Below are 21167 nucleotides of genomic sequence, written 5' to 3' on the forward strand. Positions count from 1 at the left end.
TGCACGTTTGGTAGTGGTCCTGTGATGGTGGCTCTTTCTATTGCGGTTTGTCAGGCTGGTTGTCGATGCCCTTCATTATAACGGGAAGCCGAGGCAGTTGTACAAGCCACGCGAATGAGGAAGAGGAGCCAGTTTAGCTGCCTCTCCCAGAACTGCTGTCATTTAGGCGGTAGAGGCGGGAAAATAGGGGTTAATTTCAGGAGAGAAGACTAGCTGATGGGAGGTGAATATCCATCTGGACACACACAACAGGGCAATAAGCCTTCAGGTCACTGCTGAGAGGGGGGCGATGGAAACCAGACCGAAGTGTTGTAATAAGGGGACGGAAAATCAGGGAAGAATAGGGCTTAGATGAGGGCAAGAAAAGATGGTGAGATTTTAGACTGTAAAAAAGAGACAGTATTGAAGTCAGGAGGCAACAGGAGAACGCAGGACCTCACAAAATCAGTGCACCTGTGACCTCCCAAACATTTGGAGCTCATTCAGGAGGTCCGCCTGCTCAGCCCACCCATGCCAAGAACAAGCATCACTGAGAGAGCAGACCGAGGCACAGCAAATTTTAGCCCCTGTAGAAAGCTCACCAGGAGGACAGGAGCATTTAAATGATGAAGGTCAAATACCAGAAATGAGACTGGATTTACAACAGCTGGAAAACCCAGCAGAGTGAGTCTAAGCTGTCATTTTCAGGCAGCCTGATTTCTGACCAGCTCCTTTTCTTTTCACTAGTAACATGTTTGTCTTGGAAATGGGAAGAACCCCCAGGAAAGGGTATTCCCAACCCCACCCTCAGTGGCTGCAAAGGCCCCACGGGGGAAAGGTTGCTGTCAGGGCTACCAGAGCCCGGTCACCGCTGCTGTCTTCCCCGGCCAGCCTCCCACCACTCCGAGCAGTGCCCCTGTCCCAGGCAATGCTGCGGTTACTGCTCCTTAGTCGTGTCTCACGTCATTCCTCCTCAGCCGTTGCCTCCACAATGACATCCCCCTGCAGATAACCTGACACAGCCGGGCAAATCAGCCGCTCCACTCGTGGAGGTGCAGGGCGCTCTTTCTGCAGCAAATTTTCTCTGGGAATTTTTCCACCCAAAGGATTTTTCTGGTGGAAAATACAGGTCCTGAAACAGACAAGTAATCTGACATAGGATTGTTTTTTCTCCAGAGGTATTCACTTATTTAGTTAGGTTTCCTTTTCTCTGGGATAACTGAACCGGGATATTTCGTTTCAGCCAGTTCATCGCTAGTCAAAACTTGTTGGTTTTTTCCAACTCACCCAAGCTGTTTTTTTCCGATGAGCTCAAATCAAGCAGATGGGAAAAAAACCCGTTCATCAGTCGGTATTCCTGAATAGTTCAGTGCCCCATGACATTTCTAGAACTGTTTTCATTCCCACCTAGTGGTCACCTCGAAGACTACACCCCTTCCAGATCCCCATTTCTTTGCGTGGGGCATTAGCGTCATTCCACGCTGGCGTGCGTGGGGCTCACATATCAGACTCGGTGCAGCAGGGAGAGAGGAGGGTGGGAGCGCAGCTGCCCTGCCATGTCCTGTCATGGGGAGTTAGCTTGGAAATTTCCTGTGGAAAAGCAGAGTTTTGTGCTCATCCTCAAAACAGCAGAGAACATCCTGAGCTTACAAAAGCTGATATTTTTGTATGCATCAAAAAAAGTGGAAACTAAGGCTTTCCACATTTTCTTAATGCAAAATTTGGAGCATTGCCAACCCCAACATGGAAAAAATAGTGGTGACGTTTTTGGTGTAATGCCCTGTTTTGGAATAGAAATGGAAACTGGAAAGCCGGACTTCCCCAAAGGGGCAGACACGTGGCTTTGGCCAGTCCTGATCTGAAATGCATGGCATCTCTAGAAGGCTCTCACCGTTCCTTGTGCATGCTATCTTCGTAGTGATTAATCATTACTGCAAGGCTCAGTTTCCCAATGTTTACCAGCAAAGTCTTCCTTTCTTTCCAAACCAAAGGCTAGCATCAGCTGCTCAAGAGCTATGCAGCCACTGAGAGCATTTTGTCAGCCTTGTCCCTTGCCGCTGCGGGTACTGAGAACCTCAGCCTGCCTTTGGTGGAGGCTGGAAGCGATGCCAAGTGATATGATGGACTGTACTCACCCCACAGCCGCCCTTCCTGCAAATTCATCAACTTCAAAATGAGCTGCTCAAGCTCATGGTCTGAGAATGCAAGAGTCACCATGTCCTCCCAGGGATTTGGCAATGACCTCAGCCCTGACGCATTTAGCCCACCGACAGACACCCAGGTTGGCAAGATCTCCCATTGCTGCGGCAGTAATTTGGCAGTCATGGGTGGCAAGGAAATGGTGTGCATGCGGTTTGTGGCTCTCCTAACGTGTGGTGCAGAGCTGCGTCAGAGAAAGCTGTCCCTTGGACTCCCCTCTCTTTACTGACGAAGTGATGCTTTACCTGTCAGTCTTCCTTGCAGATTTTCGCCTGTGGTGCAGCAGGGAGTTGCCGTTTCCAGCACCAGAGCTCACGGATTGTGGAGAGGCTGCCTTTACGCCCCACTCATGGCACGGAAGTTCTGGCTCCTGGGATTGCCAGGTGAGGAACAGCTGGTTCGGCAGCGCCGCGGAGCACAGGGACGGACGGCAAGATGGGTATGTGGTACCTGGCAGCCACAGGCAGCGGACTGACAGGCAAAGTCCAATCAGTCTGAAAAACCTCGCAGAGACCTGGGGTCGGACTTTGGGGAAGGGCTCTGGGGATGAGAGCTACCACCCCATCAGGGCTAAGGGCACAGGCATGATGGCTCTGCCTCTGTGGGTGCACGCCGGGAAAATATTGACTCTGCATTTAGCAGTGGGGATGGGACAGAGCCTGTGTGAAAATTGCTTTTGCGGAGGCATTTCTAAAGTTGAGTGTGAGGCCACTTGTTGCTGTAGGTCAGTAGGGCCCTGAGCAGCCTTGGCTCTCCTCCTTTCAGTTACTTACTGTGTTGCTTAATTTGGAGCACTTAACACCTGTGAAGTGAAGAATTTGGCATTCACAGGGGTCAGGATACTTGAAACGTGACTCTTGAATTGGCACTGTACGGCCATTTGTGAACTTTTATACAAAGTCTTGTGCATTTTTTTCAGCTCAGCTCCTTCTTTTAAATGTTTTTTATTTTATTTGCCACCACTCTGCTAATGTGGGGGAAAACTGGCTTTCTGGCTGCAATGCTTAGTGACCTGTTCCATGCATGTTAAGCCAGTATGTCTTTAAATCCTAAAATAATGTAAGTATAGTCAAATGCCATTGAATTTTCTCTCTCTTTTTTACATAGAAACACATTAGTCCCAGGCACCTTGGGCAAGCTTGGGAATAACTTTCTGGAGTCAAGAATAAATGAGATCATTCATTATCAGCAAGGCAGGTAAATCTTGAGCAAAGACTTCAGAAGACACTGGGTGGGGGCGGAGGGGCACAGATCCTGTTACCAAAAGCTTGTACATTAAAGGGGTCCCTGGGGCAGATAAATCCATCCTGCCCTTCTGTAACTCAGATCCACATCACCCAGGTGAGAGGGAATAGAGACAACGATCTCTTTCCCTACCAGGCAGCTGGTTTTGATACAAATCCCTCTCGCTACCAGGATCTCCTCTCAGCATCTGCTCTCCGGCACTGGCTCCTGCACTAGTCCAAAAGCAGTTTACTTTACCTGCTGTAGCTGTTACCTTTCACCGTGACAAGGGAACAGAGCTGAGATCTACACTTCGAGGAAAGCTTTGGGTGGTGGAGACCGAAGCACTCAGCCTGCATTCGCCACCTCCAGGTTCCTCCCTCCCCATTCGAAGCAGACCTCTGCTCCCACTGAAACCTCCTGGGTGAAGCCCACAAGGAGGGGAGGAGCCGTGCAGACGCTGGTGCATCGGTGACGTTGAAAAGCTTTTCAGGATCGGAATGAGACCTTGCGTCGGCAAAGCACAGCTCATGTGAGTTGATTACCTGAATCCAACTCAAAGCAGAGATTCACTTTTGCTTCAGAGGGCCAGAGTGTGCCTCCATGCAGTCAGACTTGGGCAGACCCAAACATGCCAGGATGGCATTGTGGCGTGCCAATGTAAACTGGTTTCTGTCCAAGGACTTCAAGAATAGGGTTTTTCCTGCATGAAGGCAAACATACCTGCAGAAGGAAATGAGTCTGTGCCTAGGAAACCTCCTTCACAGCATGAGTGTGCAATCTTTATGCAAACGAGACCTTACTCATATGGTGTGTCTCAGCAGTCCTCTCCTGGGAAAGCATTGGCCCCACGCTCCAGCCTGCCGGGGACACACGCAACACGCAAGGAAGAGGGGACACAAGGTGCGCTGCCTGCACAGGTTTCGCTGACGGATGGACTTGTGTGACTGGAAGCAGCCTCGCAAAGCACCCGCTCACCAATCCCACTTCAGCACATTGAAATGAATGCCCAAAGTGCCAGGACTGACTTATTCCAGCAGTACCTTTCTAGTTTGCCAAATTTCATGCTTGTTTGTTAGCACCCTGGCACAATTAAAGGCAGCCAACGTCACGAGGGCACAGCACTCATAGCCAAAAGCAGGCACTACCAGCAAACAATGGGATTTCCAAGGAAGCATAACAAACATGCCCATGAAATAGAGTGTTCTCCTGAGCTTCTTTGCTTGCTCATGGCCTGTGAAAAAACCAAAATCCAGAGCGATCTACGTAATCATTGTTGTGCGTAGGAAGGCTTGCCTGGGCTTTGTTCTAGGGAAAAAATCTAGCTTTGGCAAAGGTGAGAGGAAAGGAATTTCTAATTGCTGTAGGCTTCTCTTTGTGATTCATTGTTTCTTCACATATGAAATGACTTCAAATAGGTAAAGAAAATTTACCACCTGATGCACCGATGGGAAGGCACTAGGCAAAAACTCAGCTGTGGTAGGGCGGTAAACAGATGCCCTCCTCTTCCTGACGGTGTGGTGAATCAGAAAGAAAACTATTCACATCAGGGGAAATCTTGCGAGTCTTGCTTATGCCAAAGACCCTTTGCTCTGCTGCAGCTGCAGGGAGCTCAGTAACGCAAACCTGCGTGCAACTTGGACGGACAGTAAAGGGTGCCTCCAACAGCCAGGCAAAGGGCTTTTCATGGCGAGCAGGTGATCAGCCCCAGACAAAAATCGTATTGGCTCAGAGAGAAATCAAGAACTTCTTTGTGCACCATTTCTGCTCAGTTTGCCCCTATCGGGCCTGAATTTGACCGTTGCCTCATCCTGCCCCTGTTAATCTAATATCAGAGAGAGTCAGGGGCTCTGGATCCACTTGCCGTCAGGCAGGAGAGGGACAGAGTGTGTGACCCCCAATGATTGCGGTGGACATGAGAACAGGGGCATGTGTCAATTTCTAAAACTTGTGTTTGTTTCTCACATCAGATGATAGGACTTGAGCACCAACAAACCGATGAATGCAGCATGAGAGGAGAAACAGGCATTCAGCGACAACATGGCAGCTCCTCTTTCCCACCGTGGACTGTACGTGTCTTTGTAAAGATGCTGAGACAAAAAACATTCAGTTTGGATGGGAGAAGACCCTTCTTGGCCAAGGGGATTTCCCCAGGTTCCTGCAGGGGATGGATTCAGGCAGCTCACAGCATTTTCCTGCTGAGATTAAATCCATCCATGCTCTGTTGATCTGTGTGTGTTTACCTGCCTCATCAGCTTGGGAACCATTGAAAAAAAACATTGTGCAAGGAAGGTTATAAAGTAAAAAGCTAAGACTTCAGCTCCACTTCCAGGAGAAAATTCCCAAACAGTTCTCACATGTCCTTTATTTCTCTATTACTCTGGAAACTTTTGGAAATAACATGCACCACAGAAGGAAAGTATCACGCTATTTCTGTCACATGCTCCCTGTCCTCGTGTGAAGCTGCAATCCCTCAAAACGTGCAGTACCATATAATTTACTCACATGCTATGTGCTTTCAAATGAGTTGTGATACGCATCTCCAAAGTGACTTGACACCCAAGCCGCTAAGGTGAGGAAAGGGATACATAACAAACTCAGCTAGTCAAACTACCCACTGCAACTTTCATTGGCGCCAACACACTTTAGGTCAGCCAGACTTTCATGGCCAAGATACTGTTAGGGGATCCTTAAAGGTAACCCCAAATTGTTGCCCCTCCATCTGTATGAGACCATCTCAAGGAAGTTTGCCTTGCCTTGTGACTATAAAAGATTGTTCCTCCACTAAAACTAGCTGTTCTATTTGCCCTGATTGTAGTATGCAGTGCTCCTTAAAAAGAAGGCTGCAGTCAGCAATTAAAAATCACCTCTGCCTACAGAAAGTCACTTTATTATAGTAAGCAAAAAACTGGTTGTCCAGTAGTTGCATGGAATGAAGAAAACAGAAGATTTGTAGCTAACATTCCAGGTATTAGAGGTAACCATGTTTTAGCTTTTAAAACCACCATGCAGTGGCATTTTGGTTTGTGGAGGCTTTTTTTAATATGAAGATTCCTGCTCTCGCTCTTTTTCAGTTCAATCTCTAAGACACTAGAGGTAAAAAAGCCTGTATTTTCCCAAGTATAGACATCATTTTTCCAGCAGCCACACTGCGCACATAATTGCACACATTATCAAAGTCAAGTGCATTCTGTGATTGAGCTAGGAGACCACCAAAACTTAATGAACAGCAGCTTTTGCTACCTTGAGTACAGCTCCACATTTAAACATTTTTTTCTCCCTTATTTTTAGAATGAGTGCTTTTGGAGCACTTGCAGAATGAACGAGTAGCTATGTACACCTTTGGAAAGCGAGGAGCTGGGTGTTCTCCTCTGTATGGACCATGCTGGGCTGCAATCCTGGAAATGTTGTAGAGGAGAGAGATGATGTGATGATTTTGCCCATCTACCAATGATGTGGTATGCTGAATATATAAAATAATGTGGAGTGAAGGTGAAACACTATCGTATTGAGGGTAAAGGGCCACAGTAATGTTGCTGGGTAAATCAGTGTAATGGCACTGACTACAACAGCTGAGCTCTGGCCTCCGTTTCTTTAGGGATTCCTATCTAAACCACCTACCCCTTTCTGTCCCGTGGGGCCAGGCAAGCATTGTCAGGAGGGTGGCTTTGCATTGGGGTACCGTGGGGAGCCTGCCTCTGGGGAGGACGTGGGTAGGGCCATGAGCCCACCCTCACCGGAGAGTCCTGGGGGAAGTTTCTGTGAATTGCACGAGGAAGTGGAAGAAAGGGCAGCAATGCTGAGTGCTCTCCAGCATGGCAGGACGTGGTATTAGAGAAGGAGATTGTTAGCTGAGGGACAGCTCCCCATTCTAGTGTAAATCCAGTATTGCTTCACCCAGCTCCCGGCTTCAGGCCCTTACAATTATAGCTGGGGTCAGGATCTGCCCCTGAGCATTTGCAAATTGAGCTGTTGCACAAAAATGAGTGGGTGAGCGCTGGAGGATGTGTTTGGTCAAACGAGAGCTGCTTGGTGCATGCTGTGGGGAAAATAGAGCAGTCGAAGCCTAGGGCAGCATGCTAACAGCAGTCAGCTTCCCAAAAAACCTCCTAGCACGTGGCAGGACTGCTGTCCTGGACAGGCTTGCAACATGTTCCCCACCACTGAAGCAAAACTGAGCCCGGCACGTCCTGCTCGGCTGTATCTAGTGCCAGTGAGCAGGCAACAACAGGAGCCATTACATGGTCCACAATATTTTGCAAATTGTCAGGCCTTGTTCCCCATTGCCTGCCATTCATGAAAACCTGTGGAAAGCAAGTGTAAAATCCCACCGCTGCAATTCGGTAGCATTAAACTCCTTAGCACCACTGCATGTTTAAGCAGGGATGCTCAGGGTTGCTGGACTTTATGTTGGCTGAGAAGGTACCCCTTAGATTTTCAGGGGGACTTTTTTATTTGTATTTAAATAAATGAGAAAAAAATCCATATGTTGTCATCATGGGGGCAGCAGATTCTGTCCTTTTTCTCTTTAGATATGCTCAGAAAGATTTTGCAGTGAAATGTGGAGTGACTGAAAACACATGCCACCAGGCACACTGCCCCAGGGTGAACAGCTGATGCAGTACAAGTGCATAAATTATTCCCTTTCTGGACAGGTTTCACTAATGCAATCCCTGCTTCAGCCTAAGTCTTGGGTAAAGGAATGGAGCACAGGGAGAACGTCACCATCTTAGAAGAAAATTGTCTGCTGAAGGCTTTCACGGCAGGGATGCACGGCCACGCAAACACCCACATTATCTCAGCGGCTAGCAAAATCTGTACCAATTTCCAGACAGGCAGTATCCAGGCCCTTCCCCTTCCGTCCTCCCCACCACCCCAGCTACACATCTACGTCCTCTTTATTATGGCAATCTTGATTTACATCAGCAGGAAACGGAGTCACACATGCCTCACTTCAAAGCTCCCTCCCTGCCTATGAGGGAGCTGCTGATAGCAGAAGATACTGGCGTCTGCAGATCACAAGTGAAAGTCTGGTGAGCTGCCCAGACTGACACTACTCCGATTTGAGTCATTACCCTTTTCCACCTGTTCTCAACTGGACGGATGAGAAAGGATAAATCATGTTCAAACACCCAGGTCCGCTGTGCCCGCCCTTGCAAAATAAACATTTGATGTCAATGAAGAAAATTAATGGGCAGGTATTTCAGATATTTCCTTTCCCTTCACCCATTTCTTGGGGGTTTTATCAAAAGTAAAGAGAGTGAATAACAAGATCGCAGTTGGCACCCAGGACTCTTCTGGATGACACGATGCCCAAGCACGCTCCGCCAAGGCCAGGCAGCTGTTGGCATCGATGTTGCTTCGTCTCTGCGAATCTCTGCCTACGCCCCTGATTGATTGCCACGGCACGGCTGGGGAAGGGACAGGCTACGTGCTGCCCAGCCCGTCCAGGGTGAGAGCAGGGTGGCTTTTCACCCTGGTCCCCGGGGTCAGAGCAGAAGGAAATAGAATTCAAATACTCTGCCAAGCCGGGGGCTCCCGGCACAAACCAGAGCTGACAGTGTGCAATTTCACATCCTGGGCACATCCTTTCTTTTTAGTCATCTCAAGGTGAGAGGCCATGGTCAGTGAGGAGGACAAAAAAAATTTGCTGGGATTCACCACAGAGCGGGAGATGCTGAACCGCTGCCTGAGGACATCAGGTCCTTGGCCAGGATGGTCTTGTGGCCCTGGGACTGCAGGTAGCCAGATGACACGCTGCTCCACAGCAGGAAGCATAGCCACAGTCTTTATCCCTGGGATGTTTTCTGGAGATGAGCCTGGGAGAAGAGAGGCAGACCAATGGAGAGAAACCTCCCCTCCGAGCTGGCTGCTGTGCTGTGTTCCACAGATGCAGATGGAGACCGGAGGGGAAAAAAGTTGGCACCAACATCACCTGCGCTGGGTGCTGTGGGTGTTCTCTGAGCTCGGGCTGCGTGGAACGTTCTCAGGGATAGCAAAAAGATGATCAAGGCACGAGAAGGACCAGGCTGGCTCCCAAGGTGTTCATTTCTACCGGCAAGAACGGAGCAGCGTACCACCGGCCCATGTCCTCCCACTGTGCCGCCAGCCCATGGAAAACAAGGTCTGGCTCAGGGCGGACGCCAAGGAAAGACTCTGGCTGTGCCTGTGCATGCAGCTCCATGCACAGGCTCCCTGCTGATCTCTAAGGTGGACCCTACTGAGGTCACCAGCCTTTGGGGAAGCTCCCTGTCCTTTGGGACCGACAGCATGGACCAGCCGGAGTGGGCAAGGGCACGTTGAGCAGCAGCCCCAGCCTGGGTGTCCTGGCGGAAAAACCCCAGGTGCTGCCAGGAGCGGTGGCTCAGTAGGTGGCAGTCTGCATCCACGGGGAACCAGCACCTTCCCAAAGGTGAGCCCTGCCCTTGCCGGCCCAGCAACCTGCCCCACTGGCCCAGCCGCCGTGGAGCAGCCCATGGGGGTGAGCCTTGCAGCCCCCTCAAGTCTTCTCCTCCTTTCACCACTCCTGGGGACATCCTCTGGGAGCTCAGCCTGGGGGCAGAGTCCAAGCATCCTTCCAGCCCTTGAAGAAGGCCACGGCCAAGCTTAATGCCTCCTCCCCGAGAGCACACAGCAGAGCTGGGGCTTGTGGCAGGATCCGTGAATGTCCTGAAACATGTGGCCTCTGGAAGGTGCCCTCTTGGAGGAGCAGCCAAGCGGGCCTTTACCAGGGCCCTGCCATTTGGCAAGAGCTCCCCTGATGTCCCACCTGAACCCCTCCGTGAACAATCGGTGGCCATCACCACCTTGCTGCGTTTTCTGCATGCCATGGAGCAGTCGATGGTTGATGCCAGGCTGCCCCTTCTTCAAGAAAGCAGGAGCGGCAGGAGGAAGTCGGTGAAATGCCTGACAAATTCGAAGCATGCTGAGCCAAATTCCTCGCTGCTGTCAGTCTGTGAGACGGAGCCATCGGCTGGAGATTGGAGGAGAGAGGGAACGTAGTGAGTCAGGCGCTGGATATGCAGTGTTTGGTCTCTAAACAGTGCAGGTAACACGGGCAATTGCACTCAGGTCATTCAACCTTTCCCCTGCTAAGCTTCTCCTTTCAGTTGCTTAGTAGTTTGCCAAGTGTAGTGCACAGGGCTGAAATTTTCAGTGCTCAGTATATGCGTCAGACTAAACTTAAAAAAAATTAATTGAAAATGTTTCCAGTTGATCTCTGATAAAAAACTGTGAGAAATACTTCATTTTAACAGCTGCAAAAAAGAAAATTCAGGAGGGAAGCTGCACTGCTTCGCCGAGGAAGCATGCTTTGAGCGCAGCAGGTGGGGTGGAAGGAAAACTCCCAGTTTACAAACCTCCCTTTTGCCGTTCTCACACAAGCAACCCCACGTTTCGACGGAAGAGACCCCAAACCCCAAAGTCTCTGGCTTTGGGCAAACTCTACTCACACGCACTCGGTCTCTGCTAACACCAGGCCCTGGGAGACTTACAGGGGTCTTGTGGGAAGGGAACTCTGGTCCGAGGGGGAAAGAAGGGGCCCTGTGGAGCCCCTGGCTGCCCCCCAGATGATGACCGAGCTGTAGCCCGGGAGCTGCTCATCGACTGCGTACCAGTGCTGCAGCTGAACTGAGCGCTCTCCATCCCAGGGCTGCGGCAGCCGAGAAGGATTTGTTTTTTCTCTGCTGTAGACACTATGAGAAAAGGCATGGGAAACACAACAATAAAAAAGCCCGACAGTAAAACTGTCAGCTCATGACAGTCAGTTTTAATTGCCCTATGCACAAAGGAGCTGACGGAGGGTTGCCGGGGCTGTCTGTCGCAGGTTAACGTCCCAGTGACCGATTTGGCAACTTCTTTTTTCAGAGCTCTCGGGCATCGCTTCTTGGGATTGGCGTGACCCGGCAAAGATGGCACCGGGAGACGCATATCCTCGTGCGTGGAAGAGGGGAGAAGGTTTAATGACTGAGCAACTTGGATCCCAGCCACCTCGAGCGAAGGCTCCGTCAGCTTCCCGAGCTGTGAGTAGCGTTCCAGCCCCTCTCTCGGTCAGAAGAGAAGGTCGCCCAGATCCTCCTTTCCCAACGCCCGGCGGCATCGCCGCCCGCTGCCCTCCCGCCTCGCCTTGCTGAACCTTTTCGGGGAGCGGAGGGGTACCCATTCCTTCATCCTTGCCCCCCTGTAGGGCTTTTATGGGTTTCCTCACACACACACCACGGCGTTACAACCCGCCGCCCCGGTTTTTGTCCCCTAAAAGTAGGTCTTATGCAAGGCGATGGTGAGACGCCCTCCACTCAGGGCTACCGTGGCGTTGCCGAGCCGAAGTGCCCCCCAAGGAGCACATTCGCCTCTGCCTGGACGCACGCCCACCACCCTCTGCGGGAGTTACTCAGTCGTTACTCATTGCGCCGCTCAAGCAGACACGCGTGGAGCGAGGCGAAGGGCCATCGCCACGTTTATGGCCGAAAAATATATCTGCCGTTATCCGGCCTGCTTCCTCTCGGCGGGGCCGGGGAGGGGAAGGCAGAGCAAAGCGCGGCCCGCCTCCGCCACAACCTCCCTCCTCTCTCCACACCGGCCCCGGGGCCGCAGCGGCAGAGCAGCAACCGGCGCCTGCGCCGCCCGCCCGCCCTCACCTGCCGCCCCGCCCCGCCCCGCTGACGCCGCTCCACGTCCCGGCGGGCGAGCGGCGGCCGCCTATAAAGAGGGCGGCGGCGGCGGGCGGATCCTCATGGAGCGCAGCGCATCGCCGCCGCTGTCTTCCCCGCTCTCCCGCCGCGACAACCGTCTCTCTCTTTTTTTATTTTTTTTCCCCTCTCAACAGCCGCCTGCCCCGGGACCGCCAATGCGCGCTGTGGCGGTGATCGCGGCGCTGGCCGCGCTGGCAGGTGTGTGTGCGTGTGCGTGGGGACGGTGAGGTGAGGTGAGGTGGCGGGAAGGGGGGGGGGGGGTGGGTCGCGCGCCGGCGGTCGCTTTGCCCCCTGGCCCACGGCGCCATTTTGTCTCACAGCGTGCCGCCTTGTCGCCGGGTCTTCGCCCAACATTACGGAGCCGGAGCGGCGCGGGGACCCCGGCCAGCGGGAGCCCGAGGCCCGTGAGGGTGAGGCCGTGTCGGGTCCCGATTATGAGGAGGATGAGGAGTACGAGGAGGCGCTGCCCGTCCACCAGTACATCGTGGACGACTTGATCCGAGGTGAGTCGGCTAGCCGGCAGGGGCCGGGTGTGAGGTGGGCTCCTCAGCTCGGCGGGGCCGGGGGCTCTCCGGTGGCGGGCACCGACTTCTCTCTGACTTCTCTCTCTCATAAGGCTGCTGCGCTCAGCTGGTAGAGTGCGGAGCAAAAGCGTGCTTCTGCTCGAAACTGTTGCATTTAAAATAGGCTGACGGGGTTGAAAACTTGAGGTGAGTGCGACGGGGGTGTGTGGAAGCTGCAGGTGAGCTGACTGCCTGCTGTACTGCTCTCCTCCCGATAAACCTGACAGGAGGGCTGTGATGGGGTAGCTGCCACCTGCTTAGCATGGAAGTATCAGTGGGGTTTATGGGTGCTGTTTGGCCCTAAAGGTGACACCTTGCCTCTCTTGCTCCAAGGATTTTCTGGGTGTTTTCTCATGATGGCTTCTTTGGGTTGGAATTGACTAACCTTTTATGGGAAAGCGGACACTTAAACTCCCTTAAGTGGCTGAAGGAAGGTTTGTTAAGCACCTTTCAGGCAATACTTCATTGTCAATAGCTGTTGTGTGATTTTTTTTTTTGTTATTTGTCCACTTGTTAAGCTGTGAGGAGATCTGAATAGCCCATCTGACAGTGGGGATGGGAGGATTTTGTTGGTTCTGGCCTAAGTGCAGTTGTAATACAAGCCAGGTACCGGTGAATGATTTGAACCTCTGTAGATATTAGTAGGCTGGTGTTGTTGCCTCCTAGGGTGGATCTGGCTACTATTTTTCTTCCTGTGGAAACACCCTGAGACTTGAATGAGACTAAAGGACCTCTTAGGTGAAGGGGCACTATGCTCCAGATGTTCACTCTAGGGAACTTACAGACCCTTGTTGAAGTTTTTTGTCAGCTGAAGACCCCCAGGGTAAACAGGAATGTCAGAGTTTTACTGAGCAGTTAGTCCTGTAAAACTACTGGCTTGGTGACTTCAGTGTTGTATAACTGCACAGAAACCAGAATTGTTACCAGACGTGGTTGGTTTGTAGACCAGCTCTTCTACTTGGCATGAGGTTTATCGGTGGAGCCTTCAAGCTGTTATGATTCAACTGCGGATGGCTTTCCTGGCTATGCAGCTTGCAGACAGGGACACGGAGATCAAACTGACACGCTGAGCCTTGAAGAGGGAAGAATGGAAATGGCCTCAATTATGAAAGTGTGGACCTAAATATCAAGTCAAACTGGACAGAATAGGGGCCTCGGCTGTCGGCAGTAGGCTCACACTTCTAGGGACAGGAAACCTTGCTGCAGGAACAGTGTTCCTCGTTTACATATTAATATAGTTTATACCATTTGAATCGGAGTTCTGGTTGCTGAAGGCATTTTTGCTTTTAAGTAACTTCAAGCCAGGCTTGTTGCTCTAGAAGTTAAAACAATCAGCTGTCTAGACAACAGTGAACTACACCTTGTTTCTTTGTGCAGGCTCTTACCTTGTCACTAGAAATACAGGGTTATGAAGTAGTCAAATCCAGTTGTGTCCTGTTGTGGTGATCGCCTATATGCATAGTGCTCTGGGTAAAATATTAATACTCCAAAAAAATGTTCATTGGGTCTGCAGAGCACACTAGAGAAATTGTAGAGTATTGTAAATAGCTCTGCTGTTCTTAAAACCTGTTCAAACTCACCTAGTTAACAGTTACTCCTGAATAGCATAGTGTTGCACTGAGAAGACTTGCTTTATGGCTAGTGGTAAAGGGATGGCTTTTTCAGAGAACTGGTGTTTTAACCAACTTGCTCTAGAACCATGCTATCGAGCTTTGACACCTGCGTGGAGCGGCCATGGAGCTTATGACCCTTAGTCAGTGACTGGCTTCATCTTGTTCTCCCCAGTGAAAGGAAGATGATTGCCCTTGCTTAAATCCAAAGGCTACTAAGTCACCAGCATTTTAAACCACACTCTTCTAGAGGTTTGTCTTAATTGAGATAATGAGGGGCAACAGTAAGCGGCAGAACAAATAACCCGACTCTTGCAAACTATCCTGCCTTCGCTCCTCCGGTGCATTCGGCATTTCTCTCAAAGTAGGAGAACTGGAAATGAACTATCTTCTGCTGAAGACAGCACTGCAGGTTATTTGGGAGAAACAAGTATGCTAACTGGGATAGCAAGCCGTCTTGCCTCTGCAAGTGCCCAGGACTATCTAGCGAGTTATAATGCCTTTCATCACGGATGCAAATGGAGAGTTTAGAGCCATGGAGGCTGTTCACCTTTTATCTGACTCAATGTAACTGCTGGATGGCTTGGCTCAGCATGAACTCGGTGTTCTTTACAGGTCTATGCTTGGGCCTGAACAATTTCACTCAAGTATCTTAAGCTCTGAAATGCTGCAGTCCTTCAGCTCTGCTGTTCTTCATCTCTGGTGGCTCTCAGCTCATCTGCTCGTACTGCTTTTGTCCTGCATTGCACAGGACTTAATGGTGGCAGAGTTGTGCTTCATGAACTTCTAAGCTTGCTGCCTTTGTGCTGGGTGTGACATGCCCAGCTGCATGCTCACTTGCATCCTATGCTTCCTGGTCACAGATTCTCCTGCAGTGACCATCCCCTTACCCCTCACCAAATTCTATAATTCAATTTTTGCAGAATCTAGCTTTTTAGCATTGCTAGACTGAGTCATCTTGTCCTTTTTTCAGTTGAACCTGTGGTTAAACCCAAGCCAACAAAGAGGGGGGGTGAGAAGAATGCTGGCAAATCAAGAAGGAAGAAAAACAAAGGGAAAAACAAAAAGAAAGGGACTCCTTGTGAATTGGAATACAAAAACTTTTGCATCCATGGTGAATGCATATACCTAGAACATCTCCAGATGGTGACCTGCAAGTAAGTTACTTGAACCTTGTGAGTTAGGTGTGATTGGCATGAGCCAGTGGCGTATGAGGGCTCAGAGAAAAATCAGTGTCAACTTGGCATAGATCCATCTCCTGCCATATTTTGACTGAGAATCTTTCTGCCATGTAAATTAAGTGATGATGGAATCTGAGATGCATAACAAGCCACTGAACTCATCAGTTGGTCATAAACTCAAACCAAAAGAATGAAAAGGCGTGTCTTCCTGGAACATCACGCCCAAACTAATCTCGACTTGTTGAAATGCTGACAAACCTTGTGCTAGAGCAGTGACTGCATTTCATGAACACGCTCTGAAGCGAGCATCTTGAGATTCATGGGAAACTCTGAAGATGTCTAAGTCAGGTTTGAATGTGTGTGGGTGTCCATGGCTCCAGACAGCACCGGAGCTGATAAGAACTTGTGTTCATGTTTACTTGCAGGTGTCATCAGGATTTTTTTGGTGAGCGCTGTGGTGAACAGTTCATGAAGACTCAAAGGAAGAATGATGTGGCAGACTACTCGAAGACTGTGTTGGTAGTGGTAGCTGTCCTGCTCTCAAGCATCAGCTTCATTACTGTACTTATCATTGTGATAGTGCAGTAAGTATTATACTTTTTGGTGTCTGTCTAGCGTAAGCGGGGCTTGTGTCCAGTAGACCCAGAATGTGCATGGGTCATCTGAATTACCTGTGTGGAAGGCACCCAAAAGGGCTGATTTCTTATCCCAGCTTGGATATGTTTTGAGGGTAGAAGCAAGGTCTGAGGAGTTCCTAAGTGACTTAAGTTTACTTACCCTGTCTCGCTATTGGCTGTGGGCAGCCTGTGACCCTTACATTTGGAAAAAAAGAGCCTTTCTGCTCTTGCTACAACCAGGATAGAGTGGTGCAGAACATCAGCAGAAAGTGGAGGAGGAGCATTAATGCTGACACAGCAGATCCTGCCCTAATCCTTGTGGAGAAGCCTGCAAGCAGTAATGTAACAGCCTCACGCTTGGTTATTATCCAACAACTGGGTACACAGCTGGAGGGGAGGAAAAGGTGCTCCAACTGTCTGTTTATTAATGGACGTTGCTGGGCTTAAATACTTAACACTGGGGAGGGAAGCAGGTGGGGAAGTCAATGCTGTCAGTCCCAAGTACTGTGCTACTTGCTGTTAAGATGGAGGGAACAACCATTCCAGCCTAACCAGCTGCTGGCAGTTTAGTGTGGTGGGTAATCAGAATCTGGGGTCTTGTGAATAAACTAGAAGAGCTTTTCTGGATATGTGTTTCAAGCCATATGTCTAAGTATTTGCACCTGCTAAAAAGCAGTATGCAGCAGCTTGTGCTTGCCTGTGCCTTTGCTTCTTGCCTTATGTATTTGCTGGGAGTTTGTGCTCAGGTTAGGTGATCAGCACAGGAAGCCAGACTCCAGCGTTTCCTGAGTATTGGAGCAGTCCTCCAGTTCTGACACTGCAGCTCCACCACATTAGGGCTTGAGATATTGTAGGTGAAACTGAAAAGTTCAGTCTAATTTTAGGTCCTGATGCAGTACATCAACTGAATTGGGTACGTGCTGTACTCTTTCCTGCAATTCAGGAAACAAGGTGTGCATTTGTCATTTCACAGTTGCTTCATATTTAGATCTGAACTTGAGGAATGCTGGGATTAACACTTGTTCTCTGAACACTGCCTCATTCCTTGCTGCTAGGAGAGATAACCAGTTCTGTAGTGCTGCAAGAGTAACTGATCTTTGTTAGTTTCTGGAGTGAGCCATGGAATAGGATTGTACTTGTTTTGTGCTCTGAACTCTCATGAGCTTGAGGTTCAAGAATCTGTACTTTAATCCAGACAAGGTAGATGGTCAGTGTGGAACAGTCACTAGAAAAGACTGGAGAAAGTGGGGGAAAATCAGTAAGTGGCTTGCTTACGATGTATTCAAGGGACACATCAAGGGGACGGGAACTTCAGATACTTGAAGTCTGCAGGGCTCTGCTGTGGGGAGGAGGAAAGCAGTCTGGTCCCTGCAGCCATTTGCTAAAGTCACCAGGAAGTCTGTCCCCCAGGAAGCCTCCTGGCGCTTTGCGCAGTTCCATCCATAAACCCTCTTCATCTTGCTACCCAAATGGGCTTAAACCAAGAAGCCCTGGCTCTGTGAGGCAAAACTGGCAGTGCCTAACTCAGGGGCTCCTTGACTGTGTTGTCAGATACTGCTTGATGCTGAATGCTTAAAAACTGCCTTGCTTGAAACTTCCTGCTGCTGAGGAATTGCCTGAGGATTCAAAGGACTCAAGTCTAAATGTTGCAGAGGATGTGGGGGCTGGAAACAACAGGATGCATGTCAAGGTTCAGAATGACCTCTAACATGCTGTAATTCCACAGGGTCAGGAAAAAGTGTCCTCAGTATGAAGAGAAAGAAGAAAGGAAAAAACTTCGACAAGAAAACAGAAATGGCCATGTTGGTGTGTAAATGGGGAGAAAGCAGGTATGAAAGCTGACTTGAAATGCCTTCCAGTCCTTCCAGGCTGGAGTTACCCATGTGAGAGTTGCATGTATGTTTTGTGAAGCTAGTGTTTGCTTTTAACACTTGGAGTGCATTGAAACACATAGGTTACATGTGAATGACTGGCTTGGTTTTCTGCTTTCCCAAAACCACCCGACTTGTGCTAGTTCTTTGACAGCTCTGTTAACTTTCTGGCTGCTGTCTTAAATAAGAAGTGAGGGTAGGAAGCTGTACCGAGATAAGTGGACTTGTGAGGAAAAGATCCTGAATACCTGGGCAGAGGCAGGTTTAGTGCAAGAAGGCATGGTAGACTTCCATCATGGAAGATGGTACAGCAGCCAAGTGAATCATCACCCCTCGTAAGAGAAGTACTGAGCATTTTCATGTCTTCTCTGCAAGGCATCAGGAAGTTTCTGGTGCTTAGAGGCTGTAAACCAAGACCAAGCTGCCAATTCTGTGAGTGCCATGGTTAGCCTTGCAGTCAAGTTTCATACTGTCATAGCAACTGAGTGCTAAAGCTCCTTGGCCTAGGTGAATCATGCCTGGGAGAAACCTAGTGGATTTTAATGAGCAAGCAAGTTGGTTTCTTCTGAGCGAAAGTGTACCTAACAGCAGACTTGAGGACCCTTACTGAATAGGAGTTATACTGCGAGCTGAAGGAGGAAACCATAAAGGATAGTCCTGAGAAGTTCTGGCAGAACTCAGGATTTTTGCTTTGTCTCGTGTCAGCTATAGACCTTGTCCAGCTTTGTCCAGTGACAACTGGAGTGTTTTGCCCAAAGCTTACTTGAAGCTGAAGAGTGTCTAGCAGAGTGTCCTCAGGTGTTTGGACATCCTTAACCTGCCTGCCTCAGATGTAGGTTTGATGTGGTTCTAGCGCAGAGTGCTCCTGCCTTGGGTGGTGATTAATGTCCCTGGTCTGCCCCTTACAGAACAATTCTCATGTGGCCACTGCCAAGCTGCAGGGTACCTCTGGCTACCTGACACATCCACCTGGACACTGTGGGCTGGAGCTGTTGCCACTAAGCCCTGATTCATCAAGACAGAGGCTGCTGCAAGGAGATGTCAATATGCTACTTGCTGCTGAATTGCTTGCTGGGGAGGACAGTTACCACTACATCTTGGCACAGTGATATGGAAGGAGCTGCTGCTGTGAGGTAGAGGACCTGCTATCAAGACCTGCTAGAGACTACTGCTACTGAGCCCTCTCTATCAGTCCTGGAGCTCCAGTCTCTGCTGTTGTGTGGATGGACTTCATTCTGTTAGCAAGTCTCCTTTGGCAGCTCTGTGACTCTAAGGGACAGAGCTTGTTGTAGCTTTCTGGAATGGATGCAGGGGAGAAAATTCCGTTCTCTCTCCCAAAGTGAAAAAGGGAAGAGCTCTGGATGTCTTCCCTCCCTAGACCTCAGTGGATGAAAAACCTAATTCTGCTGTCACTGTGCTCACTGTTGATATCGGCTTCAAAGAACTTCATCTCTAGTTCTGACTTGTAGGGTGTTGGTGACAGATCTTTGTCAGCCACACCTGGGTTCTGTTACTGTATGTGTGGAAAGTAATCCCTCTGAATTCAGTAGGACTTGTTGTGTGAGTGGAGCTATCCATTTGCGTGTGCGCTAGCCTGAGTTAGAATTAGTCTCCTCAGGATGCTGAGACAGTAAATGCAAGATCTGAAGCTCTGTATCTGAAGGAAAAGATCCATACTCAAACAAGCTTATAAGCCTGGACCCATCTGTTATAAACACAAAGCTACTTCTGTTACCCAGATACTTGATGCTGCTTTAAGCAGCACTTAAAAGTATAAAATGCTTCACATGAGATCCAGTCAGTTGAACTTGACTGAGAACCTGTTCCCGTGAAGAATTAAATTCACGCACTGACACTCTGCAAGCAGTGGTCTCTTGTGCTCTACCTTCGGTGCAAAGAACTCAACTTACCTCAACATTTTCTGACCCAAGTGTCCTTGGTTTCTTGAACTGTCCATGCTGTCTTGAGCACAGAGTATTATTTGAGTTCAGTTTCTTCTTGGAAGAGTGAATGTGTTCTGTATAAACAGAGAAGAATTCTTCTGGTAGCAGAGAAACACCATTAATTGTCAAGTCATATCTGTAAATGTGTAAATATTTATTACTGTATTTAATATTTAATGTTTCCATAACAAACTTATTTATTTTATAATTAAACTTTTTACATAACCTAATCATGGTAAGATTTTTTTCTTGCTCTTGGGAGTACATGTAAACACATGAAATTAGAGCTTGGTTTCTCCTCAAAGCAGGAATTTCAACACTTCAGAGCACAAAGTACGGCTGTGAAGAACTATAGCCATGTGTCAAGTATGAGCTTGGTGCTCTCACAAGAGTGTAAGTTGTTTGTAAACAAAATGTGCAAATGCAAGTACTTGTTTCTGTAGGAAGTCCACTTAATTCAACTACAAAGGAATCTTTCAGTTACTGGATTAGGGAAGGGCTAAGTAAGCCACCTGGTTGGAAGCAAAATCTTAAACTGAAGTTTGAGCAAATGAGTGGCCCTTTGGACTGGACTAAAGAGCAGGGACTATTGGAGAGGGGAGAGCCTTTAATCTCTGTGTGGTCAGAGAGGAGTTGGACAGCGGCTTGAAACTTGCTCTTAAATAAATGAGGAAAAGCAAAATAGCCTCAGGTCAGTGACTCCCTAAAACAGAAAGGGAGCCTTGGCCTCCACAGTCTACCTTGAATTCCTTTTCCTCCCCAGGTAGTTATTAGTTGAACTGTGTGCTGATGTTCCCTCTAAACATGTCTAGCAGTGAGCTGGGGTCTAAGTTGAGAGTTGCCTGAAAAAATGAGCGTCAAGGTGGTGTTTGGCTGTAAACCCACAGTTATAAAGCAAATGATTGAGAACCTTGTGTTGAGGCCCTTTTTGCAAAAGCATATTCAAGAGGTGTCACTGGCTGTGGCTTACCTTGAAGCAGGGGAGGAAAAAAAAAAAAACCACAAAAATGCACAACCAGTTTTAATTAGGACCCAAGTTGTGCACCTGGTGTAGTAGAGTGTAGTCCTCTCCAGAGTAGCTGAGATGAATTTGCCTTGGCCTCCTGACTTCGCAAGTAGTTCTGAGACTTTGAAAGCAGCTTGTATGGTATGTAACTGAGGTACAGGTAAATGTATTGCAACATCTCTTGGGAAGATTGCAAGACTTCATTCCAGGGAACTTGCTTCATTACCAGAGTAAACAGCACTTCTCCAAGCGGCTTTTCCACAGACATTTGCTATTAGAACTCT

The 21167-nt window shown here is 49.1% G+C and overlaps 1 protein-coding gene across 1 annotated transcript; it reads left to right on the plus strand.

Annotated features, from left to right (window-relative positions):
• Positions 1-12039: 12039 nt before the first annotated feature.
• On the plus strand, positions 12040-20107 carry AREG (amphiregulin). Its single transcript, XM_049815402.1, has 6 exons — positions 12040-12290; positions 12413-12595; positions 15239-15422; positions 15872-16030; positions 17790-17892; positions 18843-20107. Exons 1-5 carry the CDS (start codon positions 12134-12136, stop codon positions 17875-17877), a joined length of 771 nt encoding a protein of 256 aa, XP_049671359.1. The 5' UTR covers positions 12040-12133; the 3' UTR covers positions 17878-17892; positions 18843-20107.
• The last annotated feature ends 1060 nt before the right edge of the window (positions 20108-21167 follow it).

Source organism: Accipiter gentilis, chromosome 12 (assembly GCF_929443795.1).
Source record: "Accipiter gentilis chromosome 12, bAccGen1.1, whole genome shotgun sequence".
In the NCBI taxonomy this organism is placed as follows: Eukaryota; Metazoa; Chordata; class Aves; order Accipitriformes; family Accipitridae; genus Astur; species Astur gentilis.

Bases quoted from the DNA above. Each gene is read 5' to 3' on its own strand.
- AREG (XM_049815402.1), top strand. From the start codon at position 12,134: ATGGAGCGCAGCGCATCGCCGCCGCTGTCTTCCCCGCTCTCCCGCCGC. The intron at 12,291-12,412 runs GTGTGTGTGCGT...TTTGTCTCACAG, and splicing joins GGCGCTGGCCGCGCTGGCAG to CGTGCCGCCTTGTCGCCGGG. The intron at 15,423-15,871 runs GTAAGTTACTTG...GTTTACTTGCAG, and splicing joins CTCCAGATGGTGACCTGCAA to GTGTCATCAGGATTTTTTTG.